At 46.3% G+C, this 18,188-nt stretch overlaps 1 protein-coding gene across 1 annotated transcript in view; it reads left to right on the forward strand.

Moving 5' to 3' along the window:
• Nucleotides 1–280: 280 nt before the first annotated feature.
• Nucleotides 281–18,188, forward strand: part of LOXHD1 (lipoxygenase homology domains 1) — a 126,332-nt gene continuing 108,424 nt past the window's right edge. Inside the window, exons 1-3 of the mRNA XM_026086443.1 lie at nt 281–387; nt 7,877–7,957; nt 8,745–8,929. Coding sequence (XP_025942228.1) covers nt 8,809–8,929 — 121 coding nt within the window. The 5' untranslated portion in view covers nt 281–387; nt 7,877–7,957; nt 8,745–8,808. The remainder of the gene's footprint in view (nt 388–7,876; nt 7,958–8,744; nt 8,930–18,188) is intronic.

Below are 18,188 nucleotides of genomic sequence, written 5' to 3' on the forward strand. Positions count from 1 at the left end.
GTGTTGTTTTATTTTCGGTAAAGCCTGTCCTAACTTGATCTCTTTCCATTGTGTGCCTTCAGCAGTTTTAGCTCAACACAGTCATTTTTGCTAGCTGTCCCGATCTCTAGCAGTGGTTACGTCTGCCTGGGAGATGGGCTTTTTCGGTGGTGGGAGCAGAGATCCACCCCRGGGTCTGTATTTCGGCTCAGGTTGGGGAGCGATCTGGATCTTTGAAGTGTAGGATGAGGGATTTCTCCTCTTGTCCTGATCTTTCTTTTCTCCCCTCGCAGTTTACGAGGTGGTGACGGTGACGGGMGATGTCCGGGGAGCAGGAACTGATGCCAACGTCTTCGTTACTCTCTTTGGAGAGTTCGGGATTACTCCTAAGACTCATCTCACGAGCAAGTGAGTATCTGGAATGACATCTGTATTCCTGAGGCCTGTTTTTCAGTAACTTTTTATTGCATTTTGATGAAACATAATATTGTGCTGATGGATGTGGAGGGAATACATCTAACAGGTATTTCAAAATTGTTGGGGAAATCAGGATTTCTGCTGTTGCATGTTTCTTACCCGACACCTTGCAAACCTGCATTCCCTTCTGTAGGCAGAAACGTATATTCAGATCCAGATTATATAAGGCTCACACTTGTGGGRAGTGGGGGTTGACTTGCTTTTCTTAAAGCTTAAATTAGGAGCTCTTGATTTAGGAGCTGAGAACGTTCAGCGCTGTTGGAGTGGGCACGATGGGCCATATTAAGCTGCATAAAATCCCACCAAAGTCTAAAATGCTAAGCCAATTAGATAGGTGTCCTTGAAGCTTTCTGAAGAGTAATTCAGTGGGTCTAAAGTAATGTTGTTAAYGGGTAGCCACCTACACGATTTAGGCTGTTGCCATCCTATGTGCTGCACGAAGACAGCATTTTCATGCCCCGTTCTGAGCCTCCCTCCAGTGATTCTAATGGCATCCTCTGGATGTGGCTTCTCAGTCCTTACCACTGTATTGAACTCCATGAAAGCAGTATTTTATGATTTAATGACCTAAGATGAGGCTTCTGACTGTCTCAGTAGCTTCCTCCCCCAAAAAAGGTGAGCATCAGAGTCAGCAGGTACCCAGCTCCTGGGGAAATGATATGACTTTTAATGAAGTGCCAAACTGTGGAAGCAAAACCCTCCACTTAAGCACCAAAACTAGCAAATGTGGACCTATTCTTTTAAAAACTGGTCCTGAACAGATGTGGAGGRCAGCTTTGGCCAAGGTGTGCAGGACGATGGTCTGCAGAAGTCAGGCAGCAGTGGAGTAGGAGAGCTGGTGGATACGGAGAAGAGGCAGGGTGGCTGCTTTGAGCCGATTGCTACCCATTTCAGCTGAGCCGCGACAGTCCGCCAGCGAAGCCCCAGCTCTGTGCGATCTCGTTGCCCCTTAGGCAGACGATCACGCTAGCAGAGAGCAGAAATCCCTTCTCCGCGGGGTCTAGGAGGAGCTGTGTGTCTCTGGGTTTGGGGGTTCTTACTGTTTTGGTTTTCTTGAAAATGTGCTTCAGAAAATATTAACCCGCTGCTAATGTCACACGGTAACATCCCATTTTCTCCATTTCTACAGCACCGACAAGAGGTACCTGCAACTATTTTAAATTTTACCCTCAAAAGAGCTTCTCTTCCCAGTGAAGCAACTCAAACATGAGAGTCTGTAAAGAAAATGATATGGGAATGGTAAAGAAAATACATGAAATTTCAGCCCTGTTTGCCATATTTGAAATTCTGAAATCAGAGCTAGCAAAAGGAGTTTTGTTAACCCAGCATCCTTAGAAACAGCAGTGAGAACTCGCTGACTGTATATCACGTATCTAATCACAACGCTTTATCTCTATTCTGTGAACTTWATCCAGGCATCCCGAAGGACTTAACATGCCGAGTGCCGTTTCCCTTGATTTTATACAGAAGGAAAGTGAAGCAAGGAGGTAAAAGATGACGTGGCCCCATAGCAGGTCAATGGCAACATCTCTGCTGGGGAAAGAGCTGCTTCCCCAGAGCTGCTCTCAAACCTGCCTAGTAGCACTTGGCAAAGCCATCGAGGAGGTATCTGCTTCCAGGGAGTTTTCTTGCAGTCAGCATTTCTGTAAGGAGCCACTTAATTGGGAGAGAGCTCTTCTGCACGTGRCTATGGAAATAATCCAAATATCACCTTAAAAATGTGGCCTTTGGAGAGGAAGTCAGGAGATCTCAATAGMAGAATTACTATTTCTTAGTCAGCTGTGACCTTAAATGTGTTACCAGCTGCCTAAGTCAGCTTTGCTGGTGCTTCAGTTAATGCCTGCTCCTTCCTCCTGCGCTGGCCTTTTATTTTTGCATTTTGTGTCGAGTCGGAGCCTGTTCAGACCTGGGTTAACGTTTTGGGCTTGGTCCTCTTCGCTGCAGAGAGCAGATGGCTAAGGTGTTTGCAAGCAAAGACRAAAGGCATAGGAAGCCAACCTCCTGCAATTCAGGGCTCTTAAAAATTGGTCCCGTGGGAGGCGACTGCTGGAATTGCAACTACAATTTTCCACCGGGGGTTTCCCAAACCTCAGCGAAATTTCTGCATCTCGGAGCAAAGTCTGGCGCGTTACAGCGCTCCAGCAAACTGCAGCGAGAGAAAAGCTAGTCTCCCTGGGAGCACGGGAATTTCTGCAGTCTCCTGCTTAATTGATAGTCTCATCTTCTAATCAGGAAGCAAACAGTGAGCCAGCCAGTTTGCCCCCTAAATTTGCTRTGCAGCTTTGTGAATATGGCAAAAGGATGGAATCTCATGCATCTTTCAACTTAACGTTTACACGAGTTCACTTATGACATGACTGCAAATGCATGACATTTTATAGGTGTTCCTATTTCCCAGTGTATGATGAAAAGATAAAATACCATGCGTTGCCTAAAGATGGTACTACCATTTCAGCTTCTGGTTAGAATAGGCCTTTCATTTCTTTTGTGATTGTGTGCTGGTGGTGAAATACATGACATTTCGGATCCGTTTGTCATGTGCAGCAACGGGGACGACATGGCAAGCTGATGAAATATCATGTGTTTTTAACATTTGCCGACAATAAGGTAGCTGTGAAAAACGGACACACATCTTCACGGCGGCTTGAACGTGAATTCTGGAAGTGGCAGCACCCAAATTCAGTACCGAAAGAGGTATCTATTTAGGGCAGGCTTAGCCGAGTAGCTCAGCCAGAGAATAAAAGCGATCCTGAAAATCAGTTTTGTTTTTTTCCCGGGCTCCGTTGTGGCACTGGTGGAGGCAGAAGCTGCTCTTGCTCTGTCGCCTGGTGGCATTTTGGCAGCCGCTGGGACCGTTCCTGCAGGCACGAGCTGCTTCTCCCTGGTCCAACGCAGACCCAACGGTGTTGATCCTCCCTAGCAAAAATTTTTTTTTTTTTCCTCCTTGCTCATGATTCCCTGGTCTCGGGCTGAGGTAGGGTAGGACAGATCGTAAAACTCAGCTGGGAACACTGCTGTCCCCCTCCCTGCCCCCCTTCAGGGTTTAATAGCAAAATTATTTATCTGTTGTTAGTGTAAACATCCACTTTTCAATGTCAGGCTTATGCCACCCTGCTTGTGACAAGCATGATAAATATTCATGGTTTTTTTTCCTTAAAAAAAAAAAAAAGAGAGAGAGAGAAAAGATGTAGCAGCAATGACAATCTGAAAGAGAGAAGAAATAATTGGTGAGTGACAGCTAGCTGCTTATGCTGCCACTGAATTTGAGAAGCATGCAACATTTTTTAATATCATATCTGAATGCTTCTGATTGGCAGCTCCTTCCACCTGGTTTTGAGTTGTTATACAGAGCTTTTCTTGCTCCTAATGCCAGCCCATAAAGAGGAGTYGCAGAGTGTCTGTGCAGCGGTCGTTAGTGCAAGTTAATCTTCGTAGCTCTGCTATGGCAGAGCCAGACCAGGTTGCAGAAGATCTGATTTTGTTGTCTGACAGCTCTAGAATAAATAACCAAATACAGGGCCGCAAGCTTATTTAAGCTCAATAGTTAGTATAAAAAGTCAGGAAGTGTTAGAAAGCTGGTATAGAGAAGGCTGTCCAGGCTACTAATTAAAATGAACCAGTTTTATATGAACTATAAAGGCAACGAAAGCCTTCCCACGTCATACCTGCAGACCAAAGCACTTCTTCAGAAAAAGGTTGCAATATTCAAAAGACACAGTGCGTTTACTCTTTTAAAGCAGCTTATGTAGATACTTGTACCCTAATTTATGGCGGTGCAAATCTGTAATGCTTACCTGGCACTCTTTAATCTCAGTCTAAAAAAATGCCTGAGCTCATTTTTATTAACATTTTCCAATATATTTCCCCGCAGGATGGCAATTTTCAGCAAAGAAAAATTTAGCCCCAAATTTGGCAAAGTAGATGCAAGCAACAATGTAATTTGAAATTGGGAAACGTTGAGCAACCTTTGCAAAGTTATCGATGGCGCTATCTGCTTTACCTGTCATTTCTCCGGAAAATAACAGCCGAGCTGTAGATAACAGAAAGATATGCAGCGCTTTAAGGTTGCTATCGTGAAGTGCAATTTTATTTTCTTTATGCCAGTCATCCTGAGCGTCAGTTTTCGGTGTAATATTTTGGTGGCAACGTATTTGCAGGCCAAACCCTCTGGAGCCTTCGTCCCTCCAAGAAGGAGGTGAGCGATGCTGCTGGTGCAGCTCTGCGTCAGGAGCAAATATGGTTTGGCCACACGACCAGCCTAACAAACAAAACCCAAAAGTCCGTCCACCAAAGCTAAGTTCATTCAGGTCACTGCATTAATGCTAACGATCGGGGTTATTATTTTTATGCCTCTGCTGTGATCAGCACCCAAGTTTTCCCTCTGAGCTAAGGGCTCAGCCTTGGAAAGGGTTTTGCTGGCCGATCGGAAGTGCAGACTCTTTTCTGCAAATACTAAAGATTTCAGTTTTAAGCGAGACTTTTCTTTAGGCTCTGGGATTAAATATCTTGTTAATCCCTCTCCCTTGTTTAGAAAAAAAAAGGTGATTTACTAGCGCAGCTGCTCATTTTAAGGCATTTCCAACTGTGGTGTCGATAGGAACGTTTCTCACTCTCGACGTCTCGCGTCGTCATGAAACGCTCGTGGCGTTGGCTCTGCTCTCTGCTCCGGCAGCCTACGGCAGAGGTCCATGTGGAGATCTGTAAATATTGCATGGGAACACGCACCGAGTCTTGCGGTGCTTTTTAGCAACGTGACTTTTCCAGCCGGGGCACAGAGCACCAAAGCAGACAGGTGATGACTTGTACGTTTGCAGAGCTGCGAGCGGTGCAGCCTGCCGGCGGGGAGTTGTTCAACCAGAGAGGTCTGAGAGCAATTTCAGATACCAAATATAACTGAAAATCTCATATCTTCGTCTTTAACGAAGTTCGCTGACTCTCGGATTCCTTGGGTGTCTCTTCCTTAGCTCTATTTTTTTTTTTATAGTCTGTCGCAGTGTTTTGCCCAAGTGCTGTTAAAATCGGTTAAATATGTGCAATAAAAACATGATTGAAACATAGTTCTGAAATTGCCCTAGCCTGATATCCCAGCCAAATGACAGGGCTCCAGGAGAAACTCTGCCAATCTTCGGGCTACGCGTTCGCTCGTGGCTGGCTGCGTCCGAGCCCCGGGTCTGAACCCAGTCGAGCTTGAGCTTGGGAAATTTAGTGCTGCAATTTCCAAGTCAGATTTTTCTCTGCTTTATTTGTCGCTGGAGCTGTGCGATCCAGCGTGCTGCGTTGTTCGGTGTAACGAGCTCCTTCTGCTAATCGGACTATGAATTTCTTACCGCAGCCTTAGCCTGGACCACGCTCTGACTTAGCCCAGCTGTAATTTCTTCTCCTCTCTCTCTCTTTCTCTCTCTCTCTTWTTTTTTTTTTTTTTGGATAAACCTCAGTATCTCTATTCACCATGGGACAGTCTCTCCCTCTCCCTGTTCCCATTTACTTGGCAAGACTAAAGCAATAAGGGTTTGCTTTTTAATTTTTCCTTAAAATGTTCTTTTTCTTTTTTTTTTTTTCCTCCTCGATGCTACATATCCAGCTCGAGCGAAGGGAGACGTATAGATGACGGTTGAATTCTTCCCGCCTTTCGACAGTGACGCTTCCCAGGGTGGCAGTCCCGTTTCCCAATCCTTTCCCAAGCTGCTCCTCGATGCACGGAGCACCGGCTCCGCAGACGCGTCGGGGCAGCGATCGCGGCCRTCCGCTCGGCGCTGCTCGAGCACCAAATTTCCCCTCTGCCTCTCGGAGCCCCGTTCCCGCGCCCCGAGCAGGAAACCGGCTCGGCGCACGGACGCAGTAAACCAGCAGCCGCCGGGGCCGGCGCCGGGAAAGCTTTTGGCTAGTCGGTCCCGCTTAACGCTTTGATGCCGTCTCCGCAGCGCTCTGAGCAGTCGGCGGCGTCACATCGAACCTCCCGAGCGAGCGAGCGTGGGGAGAAACCGCTGCCGTTTCGGTTCGGCTGGGCTGGATTCGGTTGTCTCCCGTCCCCACGGCAAGGTTAACCATCTCGGCCCTTCCGCGTAGTGGCGACGATCCTGGCGGTCCTCAGCCGAGCAAAGCTGAACGCCGGTGCTCGGGTGGTTAATACTCATTAACTTTCCGAGCGCAAGCCGCTTGTCACGGCGGCTTTATGCTGCTGTAGTTTCTCGTCCGTTTTAATGCGGCTTCTGCTTTTCGCTGTATTAATTACCTGCGATAACGCTCAGCAGCCCCGGTGGGACTCGGTCCCACCGGGGAAGGCAGGTGGGAGAGGCTGTGCCCTCAGAGCAAGGACGGGTTTTGCCCTGATGTTATTCGTAGCAGTTTTGGGGGGAAACGGGATCTCAGAAAGGATGAAGCTGCTTGCCGAAGACCGCACCGCGGGGCGGGAGGCAGCGCTGGGAATTAAATCCTCRCTGCCCTCACCCAGGCCAATATACTTTATATTGCCTTCCGCTCGCACCTGCGAAATGCAAACTGCAAGCTTTACCCCCCAAAAAAAGAAAGCGGTCCCTGTCCTTCAGGCATTTTGCTTTGAATCAGATAGAAAACACATGAGAAGGCTGCAAAGGAAGTTTTGACGGCTGTTTCAAAACAAGTTGGAAGAGCGGAGCCTGCGCTGCCGTGGCCTGCTTTTATCTCCGGCTGAGCTCGAGGCGGTGCCGCGGGCAAGGCAGCCGCGAGCCCCTCGGCCGCTCCGCTCTGCGAGGAGAGGACGCCGCTGGGAGCGGGGAACGGAGGCGGAAGACACGCCGAGCCCCCGCGGAACGAGCGAGGAAGGCGTCTCCCGCRCCGCTCCGCCGGCAAGGGCTGAGCGTTCATGCTGGAGGCTCCGTGTTTCAGTAGCCCGTGGGTGGGTTAGCAGAGGTGAGGAGCCGTGGGCGAGGTGCCGTCAAAAAGAGTTGAGGTTCTTAATTTTTGCCTGATTGGTGCTGCCTTGAAATGACCTTACTGCCAATTTATTTATCTCAGAGACCTCTGAAAGCCCCTTGCTAAGGGGAGAGCCTAGCGTGCTCCCACAGCTCTTACGTCGCCCAGTGATTTAGCCGAGGACTTTGAAAGTCTTTGTCCTGCTTTCTTCTTGGAGGAGATATGGAATGTGATCCAAGGTTTGCATCTGCTTGGGCCAGCATTGCATTTCCCCCAAAGTTTCGATCTCGGCTTCTGCAGAGGCTCTTAGGGTTTGAGAAGGGAAAAGGTCTGCTCCCTYGTTAAACGTCAGTACTTAAAGCCACCTGAGGCCTGTCACGAGAAAGAGGACGTTGGAAAGTAGGTTTGGCCAGTGCTAGAGATGGCAGTTCTTCATCCTCGAACGCTAGCGCTCAGGCAAGCCGCGGCGCGCGTTTGCTGGCGAGGTTGCTCTTTTCTTAACCCAGCTTTTGGTGYGTGTGTATTACAGGAGCTGCACGGCCTTCGAGAGGAACAACACAGATGTGTTCCGGGTAAAAACCAACAACGTCGGACAAATAAAGAAAATAAGGTACCTGCATAACATTGCTACCGCAAGACCTGCTCCGCGAGGTGCTAATCGGATGACAGGCAAAGGAGGTTTCAGCATTGCCATGTTTTATTCATTATTCGCGAGTGTGCTCCTATCAAGGTGAAGTTAAGGGGTGGTAAAAGCTTATTTACTGTCTAAGATTTGAACCGGAGCGTGAAATCACCTGCGGTATTGCTTATAACCATCCGCGTTCCCCACCAAGAATTGTATTTCTGTCATACGCAGTCACACAGAAAAGCAGTTAGGACTGTTTTTATGTCTTGTTGAGGGAAATGGGGTTTGCTGTTCCCTTTTGCTGAATTAGGGTAATATAAATAATAATCGTTATGTTTAGTTGCCTCCTGATTGACCTATATAAAATAAAAATTAGTAAGTGATACAGAGAAAGTTGGGAAAATGGGAAGAGGTGGATAAAACRGAGTAAGAAGAGAAGGGAGCACATGGGATATGGGGTGGGGGGAGATTGTCACATATGTTTTAGACATGTAATATAAGGTGAACGAATGCAAATGTTGAATGAACACGCATGTGTGTGTATATGTGCATCCCCTTGCAGGTGATGGCACAAATACACACGTATGACATCTGCCCACAAACACATACGGAAGGTCATTCTTTTACAAAATACCCCGTGGAGGTGCCAGTTGGGGGTATACTTACTCTAATTTTGCCTAAATAAAATATTGCACTAAATTACTGCGCTGGTAGCCAGTCTTAATCAAAATACCAAATCCAGGCCCTCACACGCAGTTTGTTCTTCCTCTAGGATCGAGCATGACAACACCGGACTGAACGCAGGCTGGTTCCTCGACCGCGTGATAGTGACGGACATGAACAGACCTCACCTCCGTTTCTACTTCCCGTGCAACAACTGGCTGAGCAAGGAGGATGGAGATGGGCTGTACGTCAGGGATCTCATCGGCAGCCTGGACCCCATGGACGTGCCCAAAAGTAAGGGTTTCCCCAAAAGCTCCGCTTTCTGGTTCCTTGTCAGGAAGGGCAGGGTTGCTTTCAGATGACCTCAGCCACRTCAGAATTAACCATTTAGCCTAAGCTGATTTATTTGAGTTTTCCCTATGGAGAAAGAGGAGTGGAGAGAGATACAGGAAGATGCCTCCAAAGGGTAAGTCTTTCTTTTGGCATTGGACCTGACATCTTTAGGTAAGATGAATCACCACGTGGAGATGCTTCTCTTATTTGTTGAGTGCAGAATGCACCAAGATGACTACCTTAAATTAGATTAAATGACTAAAGATGCATGAGATGCACCCCACCCCAGAAGATGTAGCCGGTATCACTGTGTGCTGTTGGAAGAGACAGCGCAGTTGCAATCCCACGCATGACGTTAAGTGTTTCCAGGCTCTGGTGACGACCCACAGGAAATTTCCATAAACAAGCCAACCCCCTCTCTATAACTCTACACCAGTTTACTGAATGTGTATGATATCCATATTGAACTGGTGCCTATTTTTCAGAGTGGTTTTAAGCTAATGATGTTGAAACGAAGCCAGGACAGCTTGCAAACCAGACRTACACTCCCAAATTGATATCAGCGTGTAGACCATGTGGTGATGTATGGTGTGTGTAACGTGAGTGGGAAGATGATCGAGATGTGAAAGTTGAGCCAGCAAATCAACCTCAGGTGATATGCTGGCAGTTTAGCTCCAACTGTTAATGAGGAAACCAAGTTGTATTTTCCTCATGACCTCACCAATGCACCACTCCTTTCTGGAAGTCTAATTATGGGCATGGAAAGCAAAGCGTTCCCATCGTTAGCCACAAATCTGAGGGAAAGGAAAGGCACAGTTTGGTGGAAAAGAGGGGAAGCTCGTGCTTTTGATAGTATCACATCTTTCTGAGAATTTGTAGTAAATTTTTTGCGCTAGTGCTGTCAGCATGAACGCTTCAGGCCTTTTTTTTTTTTTGTAAAAATAGTTTCATGCCAACTGCAGTACAGTGCTTTGGGCACTGATAGATGCTTTGGAAAGGCAAAGAATTGCTGTTTTTATTAAGATTCTGTTTAAAGTTAACATTGAAACAATATGCCGTGATGCTGTTTGTCCATGGATTGTTAGACAATTCCCCCTCCCCCCCCCAACTAGTAAGATGCAACCTCCTAAGGCAGTTTTAATATGTTGAAGATGGAACTATTAAAGGATATTGCATGAGCTGGCATGCGCTAATAATATCCATTGACAAAAAAATGTGTGTGGAAGCATTTTATAGGCACAGAACTCTCCAGGGTGGTTGCCATAGGGGAATGAGATAACGTCTGGAGATGCTCTGCCAAAAACCCACCCAGTGAATGCTGGGGCTGAGTGCTTTACTGCTCTTTTACCAATTCAGCCTGCGAAATGGAAGAGTTAAAGATACTTGAGGGGCGGGAGGGGTCAGGAGGAGGCTGTGTATGARTCAAAGCAATATACAATTAAAGAGAGGTCCCTTGAGGAGGAAGTCAGCTACTCAATAGATCTTTAAATGACACAACAATTTATTTGAATTTATTATTGTTTCTGCCTGGGAGAGCTGATTCAAATGAATGCAAGTGGTTTCCTCCATCCTGTTCAACACCTGTCTCTCGGCAGGAAAAAAACTGTGGGCTAAACCTTCAACTGGTAAAAATCAGTGTAGCTCCAATGAAATTGCTGGAGCAACTTTGTATTTTGCCAGCTGTGAACCTAGTCCCAAGTGCTCGTTCTTCTGGAGAAGTGGTTTGATGTTATATACCAACCGCTGATGACTACGCTTGGTGCTGTATATCCAGGACAAAGACAGATAAGATTGTCCCCTGCCTTAAGAGTACAAAAGAAGAGATGCAACCAGATATTTGTCAGAAACGTGTGTGTTCACATCACCCTGACTGGGTTGAAAATCCTGCTTTGAAGCACCACAGTTTTGCAGCCCTTCYGGGGAAACATGGGGAGTTGGGCTGAGGCCAGAGACACGGGCGAAGGGTTGGATGCCTTCCAGGTGGCAGGTACGAATCTGTAAGAGGAGAGGGTTCGCTCAGCTCTCTCGGGTTGCCGTTCCCCTTGAGCCATAATTAATGAAAGATAAACATTCCCGGGCTGAGGTGAACTGTCAACTGCAAATGTAAATTTGTCTGAACTCCTTTTGGCTCCTTCTGAATCTGTAAAGGTCTGAAATGAGATGGTGAGATGATTTCCTTTGTACGTGCAAGCTGTTTGCCCTAAATTTGTTTCTTTCTTTCAGATGGATTAAACAGAGGTGTTTACTTTGAGAGTACTCATATTTTCCAGGCTGCTAGACAAATGCATAATTTTGTGGTTTGGTGATTTTTATGTGCCTGTAGCTATGTGCCTTGCTCCCCCTTAAGGCTGTGTTCTGATTAGCAGGGTTCAGTGCCCCTCTCGTCTCCTTTTCGCTCGTGTTTCTTGAGTCATTGTTTCCCTTTTTTCTTTAGTTCTTCTCTGTGAACCATCTGGGCATCGATGTTACAGACTTTAGCCTTGTGCTTTGCTTTCATGCTCCATTTCCTGCCGCAGTCTGGTACATCTTTGGAGGTAACCAAAAAACTTTTTTTCCATGTTCCCTCACCTACAACCTCTTCAGCTTTTGATCTCCCAGAGAGCTCTGTCATCTTTGTCCTGAGGATTTATCTTCCTACCTTGAACCGGAGGTCACTGTTGGGATGTGCATGTTTTCTGTGATACGTTTCGGAGGTGGACTGGAGAAAAATACACTGATTTTGTTTTGTTAAGTGTTTGCTTTGCCGAAGCTCTGTAGAAGCTTTGTATTTGAAGGGGTTYGTTGGTGTGTGGACCAAAACCTGCCCAAATCATGGGGAGACTCGGCCCCTTTCTTGGTGAGGAGAACAGGTGAGCCAGTGGATCCCCATAGGGCTATGAGCTTTGAAGAAGTTCATTTAAGGGAGAAAATAGAAATGTTATAAAAAAGGCAGAAAACAATACGTTCCCCAGCAATAGCCAGCATACAATTGAAAAATTGGACAAAAAAGAGAAAAAAAAAAAAAAAGAAAAGGTGGAGTGCTTTTCATGAGCCAGACGGACCTACTGGGGATGGCAGGAAGACTTAATGATTGCAGACAGCTGAGTGACTGCATTTACTTATTTGAATAATACAGCTCCTGCCTTTTCCCTGTTGAACGCCACGCATTTCTCAAGGAGAGCAGGTTACATTTTAAGCGCTCCTGCTTGAATGCTCTTCTATTCCCCGCATTCGTATGCGCAGCATCGTATGCCCGCGGCCCTTCGACGGCGATAATGCCGCAGACTTATTTACCCAGCAGCTGCTATTGGCAGCCAGGATTAACTTACRTTACAGGTATTAATTACAAGGAAGGGCTGTTGTGGGGCCTTACACTGCTTGCCTTGAGCTTCCGAAGCCTTCGGTTTGCCTGACTGTGGCCGAATCCTTATGCTGGGGACCTGCTGGAAGCTGAAGGCTTTCCTTGGAGGGCTGCGGGTTTGGGATCAGGACCTCTGAGGGTGTCCGAGGTCCTGCCAAAGTGAACAGTGGCTGGGGGAGGACAGTGCTTGCAATAACTTTTAGTTGCACTAATAAGACCTACAGACCTGAGGACGTGCAAAACCCGATAAAATGTGGGAGCTCGTTCCCCGTCTGTGGCCTGATACCTGCAGCCTGCTCTGTTCTCAGCCCAGTTTGCTTGTGGTGGGAAGTTTTATCAGCCTATGGGAAAAATTAAGTGATAGTCCGTGTGATTATTAGTGTAGGCATGCCACCAAAAACACGACCAAATTTAGAATAAGTTGGCAGTTAACCAGGCTCAGGAGAGAGCTGATGATGGAACTGGCAAAGATGTTAATCTGCCTCTCCCATTTTGGCACGGTCTTCTAAAATCGTGGCTGAGAAATAAGGATGAAGGAAGAGAAACAGGACATTCCTGTCACTATGTGCTCTGCAGGCTCTGGGTTAAAAGCCTTCAGGTCATCCCGCAGGAGGACTCTCGTGTCTCCCACACTCATGGTCCACGCCATGGTGGTTCCCGCACTGTGGCAAAAGATGTCCCTCAGAGCCRGGCTTGACACTGCCTGCAGGAACTGCTAAGGGGATATTTCTCCACCCCTGCATGTGATGTATACAGCTTTAACTCCCAGCTGGAAAGCAGGGAGTCCTGAGATTTGGGGTTGAGCTGGACTGAAGGGTCTCAGGATCTAGTGCTGGAATCTATTCTTCAAGGCTATATTTTGTCTGCATTTGCAAAAGAGGCTGAGGTTAGCTAGGACCAGATGATATGTTTGTTAGTCATGAGCACAGATTGAAAGATTGAAATCTCTCCCTTACCGAAACAATTCTCTGCATGCACTCTCTGACAGAGAGAAAGCAGCAACATTCATTTCCAAAGGGGGATTTTACTCGCCTGGTGCTTAAAACTATTTGCAAGGGCTCAAATACCTGAAAATGAATTTAGACTTTTGTGTGATTGAAATGAATGTTGACCTGTCAAATTTTCATCAAGTCTTGCCAACCTGGCTGTTGCAAACAAAGTTCAGAGCCAAGGACTGATTTCCAGCTGGCTCCTTGGCCATCGGCACTCCTAAATTGTTCAAGACTGGACACAATAGGCCATAAATGTGCATCAGACAGCAGTTCATATCCAACTCTTTCAAGGCTGTGTATTCACAATAAGACAGAACTGCGTGTGTCTGACCTCAGACTGTGTAACTACTCCATTCACTTCAATGGTAATAACATCTTTTCTGGGTAAAGTTTAATCTTATCTGGCCTATTAATAATGACGGTGTTTACAGTGGATGTGTTATCCAGCACAGTTCTGAAGAGCAGGGCAGACACAACACATTGCGCACCCGGACCTTGAGAATGGGAGCACTCAACTCAGTTGCACTGCATTTATTATTCCACAACTTAGAAGTGCCAGGCATTGGTCACTGGTTATTTTTAATTTTTAGTAGTCATATGGCAAAAATGGATCCCAAGTCCAGGTTAGGTGTAGCTGTGCTGTGTCCCGGGGTAAGTGTGCATGGTCTTTTAGCGGGCAGACATGGGCTTTCTGCCTCACTGTGACAAGAACCAGCTTTGAATGGGAAGACTGGCGGTCGCATTAATTCTGGCCTGATCCAGAGCTGAGACTCCCTCTCTTTTGGAGAGGTTGCACCCTGCGCTGTTATGACTATGAATATATGCCTAGAAGGTCACACCGAGCAACTGGGAGCTGAATACTTCTAAAGGCAGATTAGAGATGAGATGTGCCTGTGTGCTTATGCATGGAGAGGGTAGTCTGGTCTTTAAAAAAACCAATATTTATTACAATTACAAAAGAGAGAAGTTCAGTTCATCAAGTTGCAGGTCAGCCCCAATCCATTAGTCTTTCATGAGTTTCCTTGAATAATTGGTCTGTCCTCATGTAGGAGAGGGGTAATGAGATCACCCAAGGAGATGGGGATGGTCTGTGTTCATGGTGGGTCAGAGGAGAACACCACAGGCAAAGAGAACCGGAGAACAGTTTCCTTAAAATGCTGTTATGAAGGCAGTTTGTCCATACAAAGGAGCAGGCTACACTGACTTCTCTGCCTGGTGTGCTTTTGAGAGCATCTATGTGAGTGCACATAGAGTTAACAAGCCATAGATATTCTCTAAGTTTTTTTAGGTCCACTAGGACCTAAAACTCATATCTTTGAGCTGGGAATATGAGTTGTTTTATTTCTTTCTTCTGGGAAGGAAGCATGTGTTAAGACTTCACAGTTCATTGTCCAAAGTTTTGATGTTGGCTGAGTTGAAGACTTATGAGCGACTGACCTGGCTCGGGTTTGAGAAAACACTTGGGGCACCAGGTATTGATGCACACGCTTGACTTTGAGTCAGTAGCTAAGTCCATCCTGTCCCAATGGGAGATGCATGTGCCTAAGGGCTGGACTGGATCTGAGCTGAAGCTGCAGCCAATATTTCTCAGTAATGTACTGGTGTTGGAAGCTATGATAAAAACCAGCATTTTGGATGTGAGACACCAGCAGATGMCATCTGATGGGCTTTGTAGCCTTGTTTCACAAAGCCTCAGATCTGAAGAGTCTTGTGTACTTGGAGTGGGACTTTTTCTGCCGCCCTTGGGTCATGATTCAAAATGTGCTGTCATGTTCTGGAAACTTTAATGAGCAAAAAACCAAAAAGTTGTTTCTGAGGATTTGGAGGGTCAGGAAAAAAGGAGAAGATCTGGGGTAGGGGGAACAAAATATTAACTGATGTAACCTGCTCATCAAAACTCAACTTTATTTATGTTGAGAACAGGAAGTGTATAACTAGCACAGGCAAATGCAGCTAAATATATTATGTAATAAATATAAATTCTTTATTTTTGAATAATGACAAATGCCCATATTAAGGATGAAGCTTTGCTGCGCACTGATATTCAATAAATAAGGTTTTTAGATGGAGGAATATCTTCTTCTACACAACTAATACTGTTGGAAGAAAGCTGTGATGTTACCAGGCACATCATGCACCCAAAAATGTCTTTTTTTTTTTTTCTGACTAGATCAGTTGGTCTTATAAGGATTTTACTCTCCCTACAAACTTTACCCTGTCTGTACCCTCAGGCCATGATGCCTAAAACAATTCAGCTATGGAGGGTTTTGTAGTGTACTTTTTGCCTGATGTTTTATCTCTAAAACTGGGCAAGAGCAAGGAGGAACTGAAAAGCTAGAAATGAAAAGAAACGCTGATGACTTGTAAACCAGAAGGAAGAAAAGATGCACAGAGCTCAGAAATGGGATGTAAACAGGGACCTGTAATTCACATAAATAAGGACCTCTTGTTTCAAGAGAAAAAAGTTTGGAAATGAATGAGCCATCTCTTGTGTGCAGCTGGTATACAGATCTACGTGTATCCAGTATAAAACAGATAAAGAATGGCTCTGAAGATGGGCATAAATTTGACCAATTATATCCAGATATTGTAATTATTTTACACTGTCAGTTTTGAAATAAAGTAACTTTATTTAAAAAGTATTACATATAAAAAGTGAGACTGAAGTACAGTGCTAATATAATTTTGAACAACACTGTAAAATTATTTTACTCTTCATTTTGAGCAAAAATATTTTACCCAAGAGCTTCTTTTCAATGATTTCCCCAATTTCGAATATACCAGGCTCAGGGAAGCAGGAGGGAAGGGAAATGGATATTTCTTTTGTGAAATGTCTGGGTTTTGGGGGGGTTTTTTGTTCTTTTTTTTTTTCATGGGCTCCCATCCTGGGGCTGAGCTAATCAAAAACAATGAGAAATCTTGGAGAATTAAGTGAACAGGGATTTCCATGGCGCTGTCACGAGGTGGGTTGCCCCGTGCCAAGCTCCATGCCTCTGCAACTAAACCGCAATTGTCCCCTGAGCAAGGTCGTTTAAAGCTCACTTCAATATGTCATCATCGCTTTGAAGGCGCAGTAGGAACATCAGTTTAGCATATCCTACAAGCAAAGACTCCTGCATGGGGTAGATTGCCTCTCACAGGCTCTGCGGAGGGATGATCCGGGCTGAATCCTAATATATTAACCATCTTGATGCATGCTTTGATTTCGTGTAAAAATTGCTCTTAATGGGGCTGAATCTTGCGGTCTCCGGGCTGGACGGGGAGACTCAGCAGCTGAGCTGATGGCAGGAAAAGCAGGAGACAACGGTTGAGAATAATGTAATATTCAGGAGAGCAAACCTAATCATCTCCCTTTCCCATGCGTTACGCTTCCTTGGCAGTAGCAATAATCCCTCTTAAGAGCAGGCTCGCGGAGAGAGCTGCTGCCCGGGGTGGCGGTGGTGGCTCGCAGGCTCAGCGCTGCCCGGGACAACGCGCACCACCGCCACGCAAACGCGCCTGGCGTTTCCCCCACTCGCACCGCGCTTTGGGCAGCGCGCTTGTGGCCGAAAGCAATGTGGAGCTCTTCCTTCATCAGCATCCCCTGCGCTCCAAGGGTGCTTGTAATCTGAATTTCCAATCTGAACCCTCCATTTAAGAAGCTGTTCTTCGCCTCTGAAAGTGCAGCTCGTTAGGAAGGATAGCTGTCGATTACTCTTGACAGAGATTAATTACTCTTGAGCACTAGACCTCCCGACCGATCTTTTCAATTCCACTCTTTCCTTGAGGGGCAGAAAGATCTTCCCTAACCATGTGCAATTGTTTTATGCAACAACGAGCCGCGTTTTAGAGGCAGAGCTGACTCTTGTTGAGCTCAACAGGATTCCTCGGTTTGCTTTAATAGGGGTAGCTTCAGTTCCCCGTTACGTTTTCCTCTGCCTTGTTATCTCTAGGGTCACCGCTGCTGCAGAAGAGAGAGGTGTAATGATTAGGGCTAGGTGGGTTTTATTCTCTTTGCAGCATTCGTAGAGACTCCAGAGATAGCGCGGTGTTGTATGAAAATGATATAAGACGTTTCCACCAGCAGGCCAGGAGAAGCTCGTGTAGGTGTTAGCCTGGTGGGGGTGGGCTCTCTCCTAGGAAGGAAGAGAATTAAATTGCAATTCTTAGCCTGAATCAGGCATGTTGGATAGAGGACTCCGGGTCCCAGCTGTCTGCCCTAACCATGGGCTGTCCAACCTTTTTAATGGTTGCACTAACCAATAAGTCCAGCTGTCGCTGWGAAAAATGTTGTCTGAAGTGGTATAAAAGAGCTTCTATTTTGATGAAGCAATGCTTTCCATCAAGGAGATATTTCATCAGAGGGTTTCTAGTGGGCGGGAATTACTGGCTTGATCTGACAGCGAGGAATTGAGGCACAGGGAAGTTAAACCACATTCCCAGGGTCATGCAAAAAGACTGCGGTGGAGCCAGGCATTGAAACTGTGTCTTGCCTCCTCCTCTAGCACCAGTTCTTCTGCTTTTCATACTAACCACAGATTTATTCCTTTGGCAGCTGTAACAATTCAGAGACAGTAGCAATGCCTCCTCCCTGCCCATTCCACCCTCTCTGGTCCAAAATCCGCCTGTTCAGTGCTGAGTAGCACAGGGTGGATCTTAAACATTGCTACCCTTGGGAGCACTTTGCAAACAGAAAGATAATTGCTAAAAGTTGCCTTACAAGGAGAATTCGGGGCTGCCTACAATTTAGTCTCCTGCTTTTAACCCAGTGCATGTTACCTCTGATGGCTGTGATGTTTCTTAGCTGTTGGATGCTGTGCTGCCAACCTGCTTCACCGCAGGTCGTGCATGAGGGAGACGGGCAGAGATGCCTACAGAGAACTCGCTGTGCCCTGCGGGAGGTAGTAGC

The sequence above is a fragment of the Apteryx rowi genome, unplaced genomic scaffold, assembly GCF_003343035.1.
Source record: "Apteryx rowi isolate R43461 unplaced genomic scaffold, aptRow1 scaffold_694, whole genome shotgun sequence".
Taxonomy (NCBI): domain Eukaryota; kingdom Metazoa; phylum Chordata; class Aves; order Apterygiformes; family Apterygidae; genus Apteryx; species Apteryx rowi.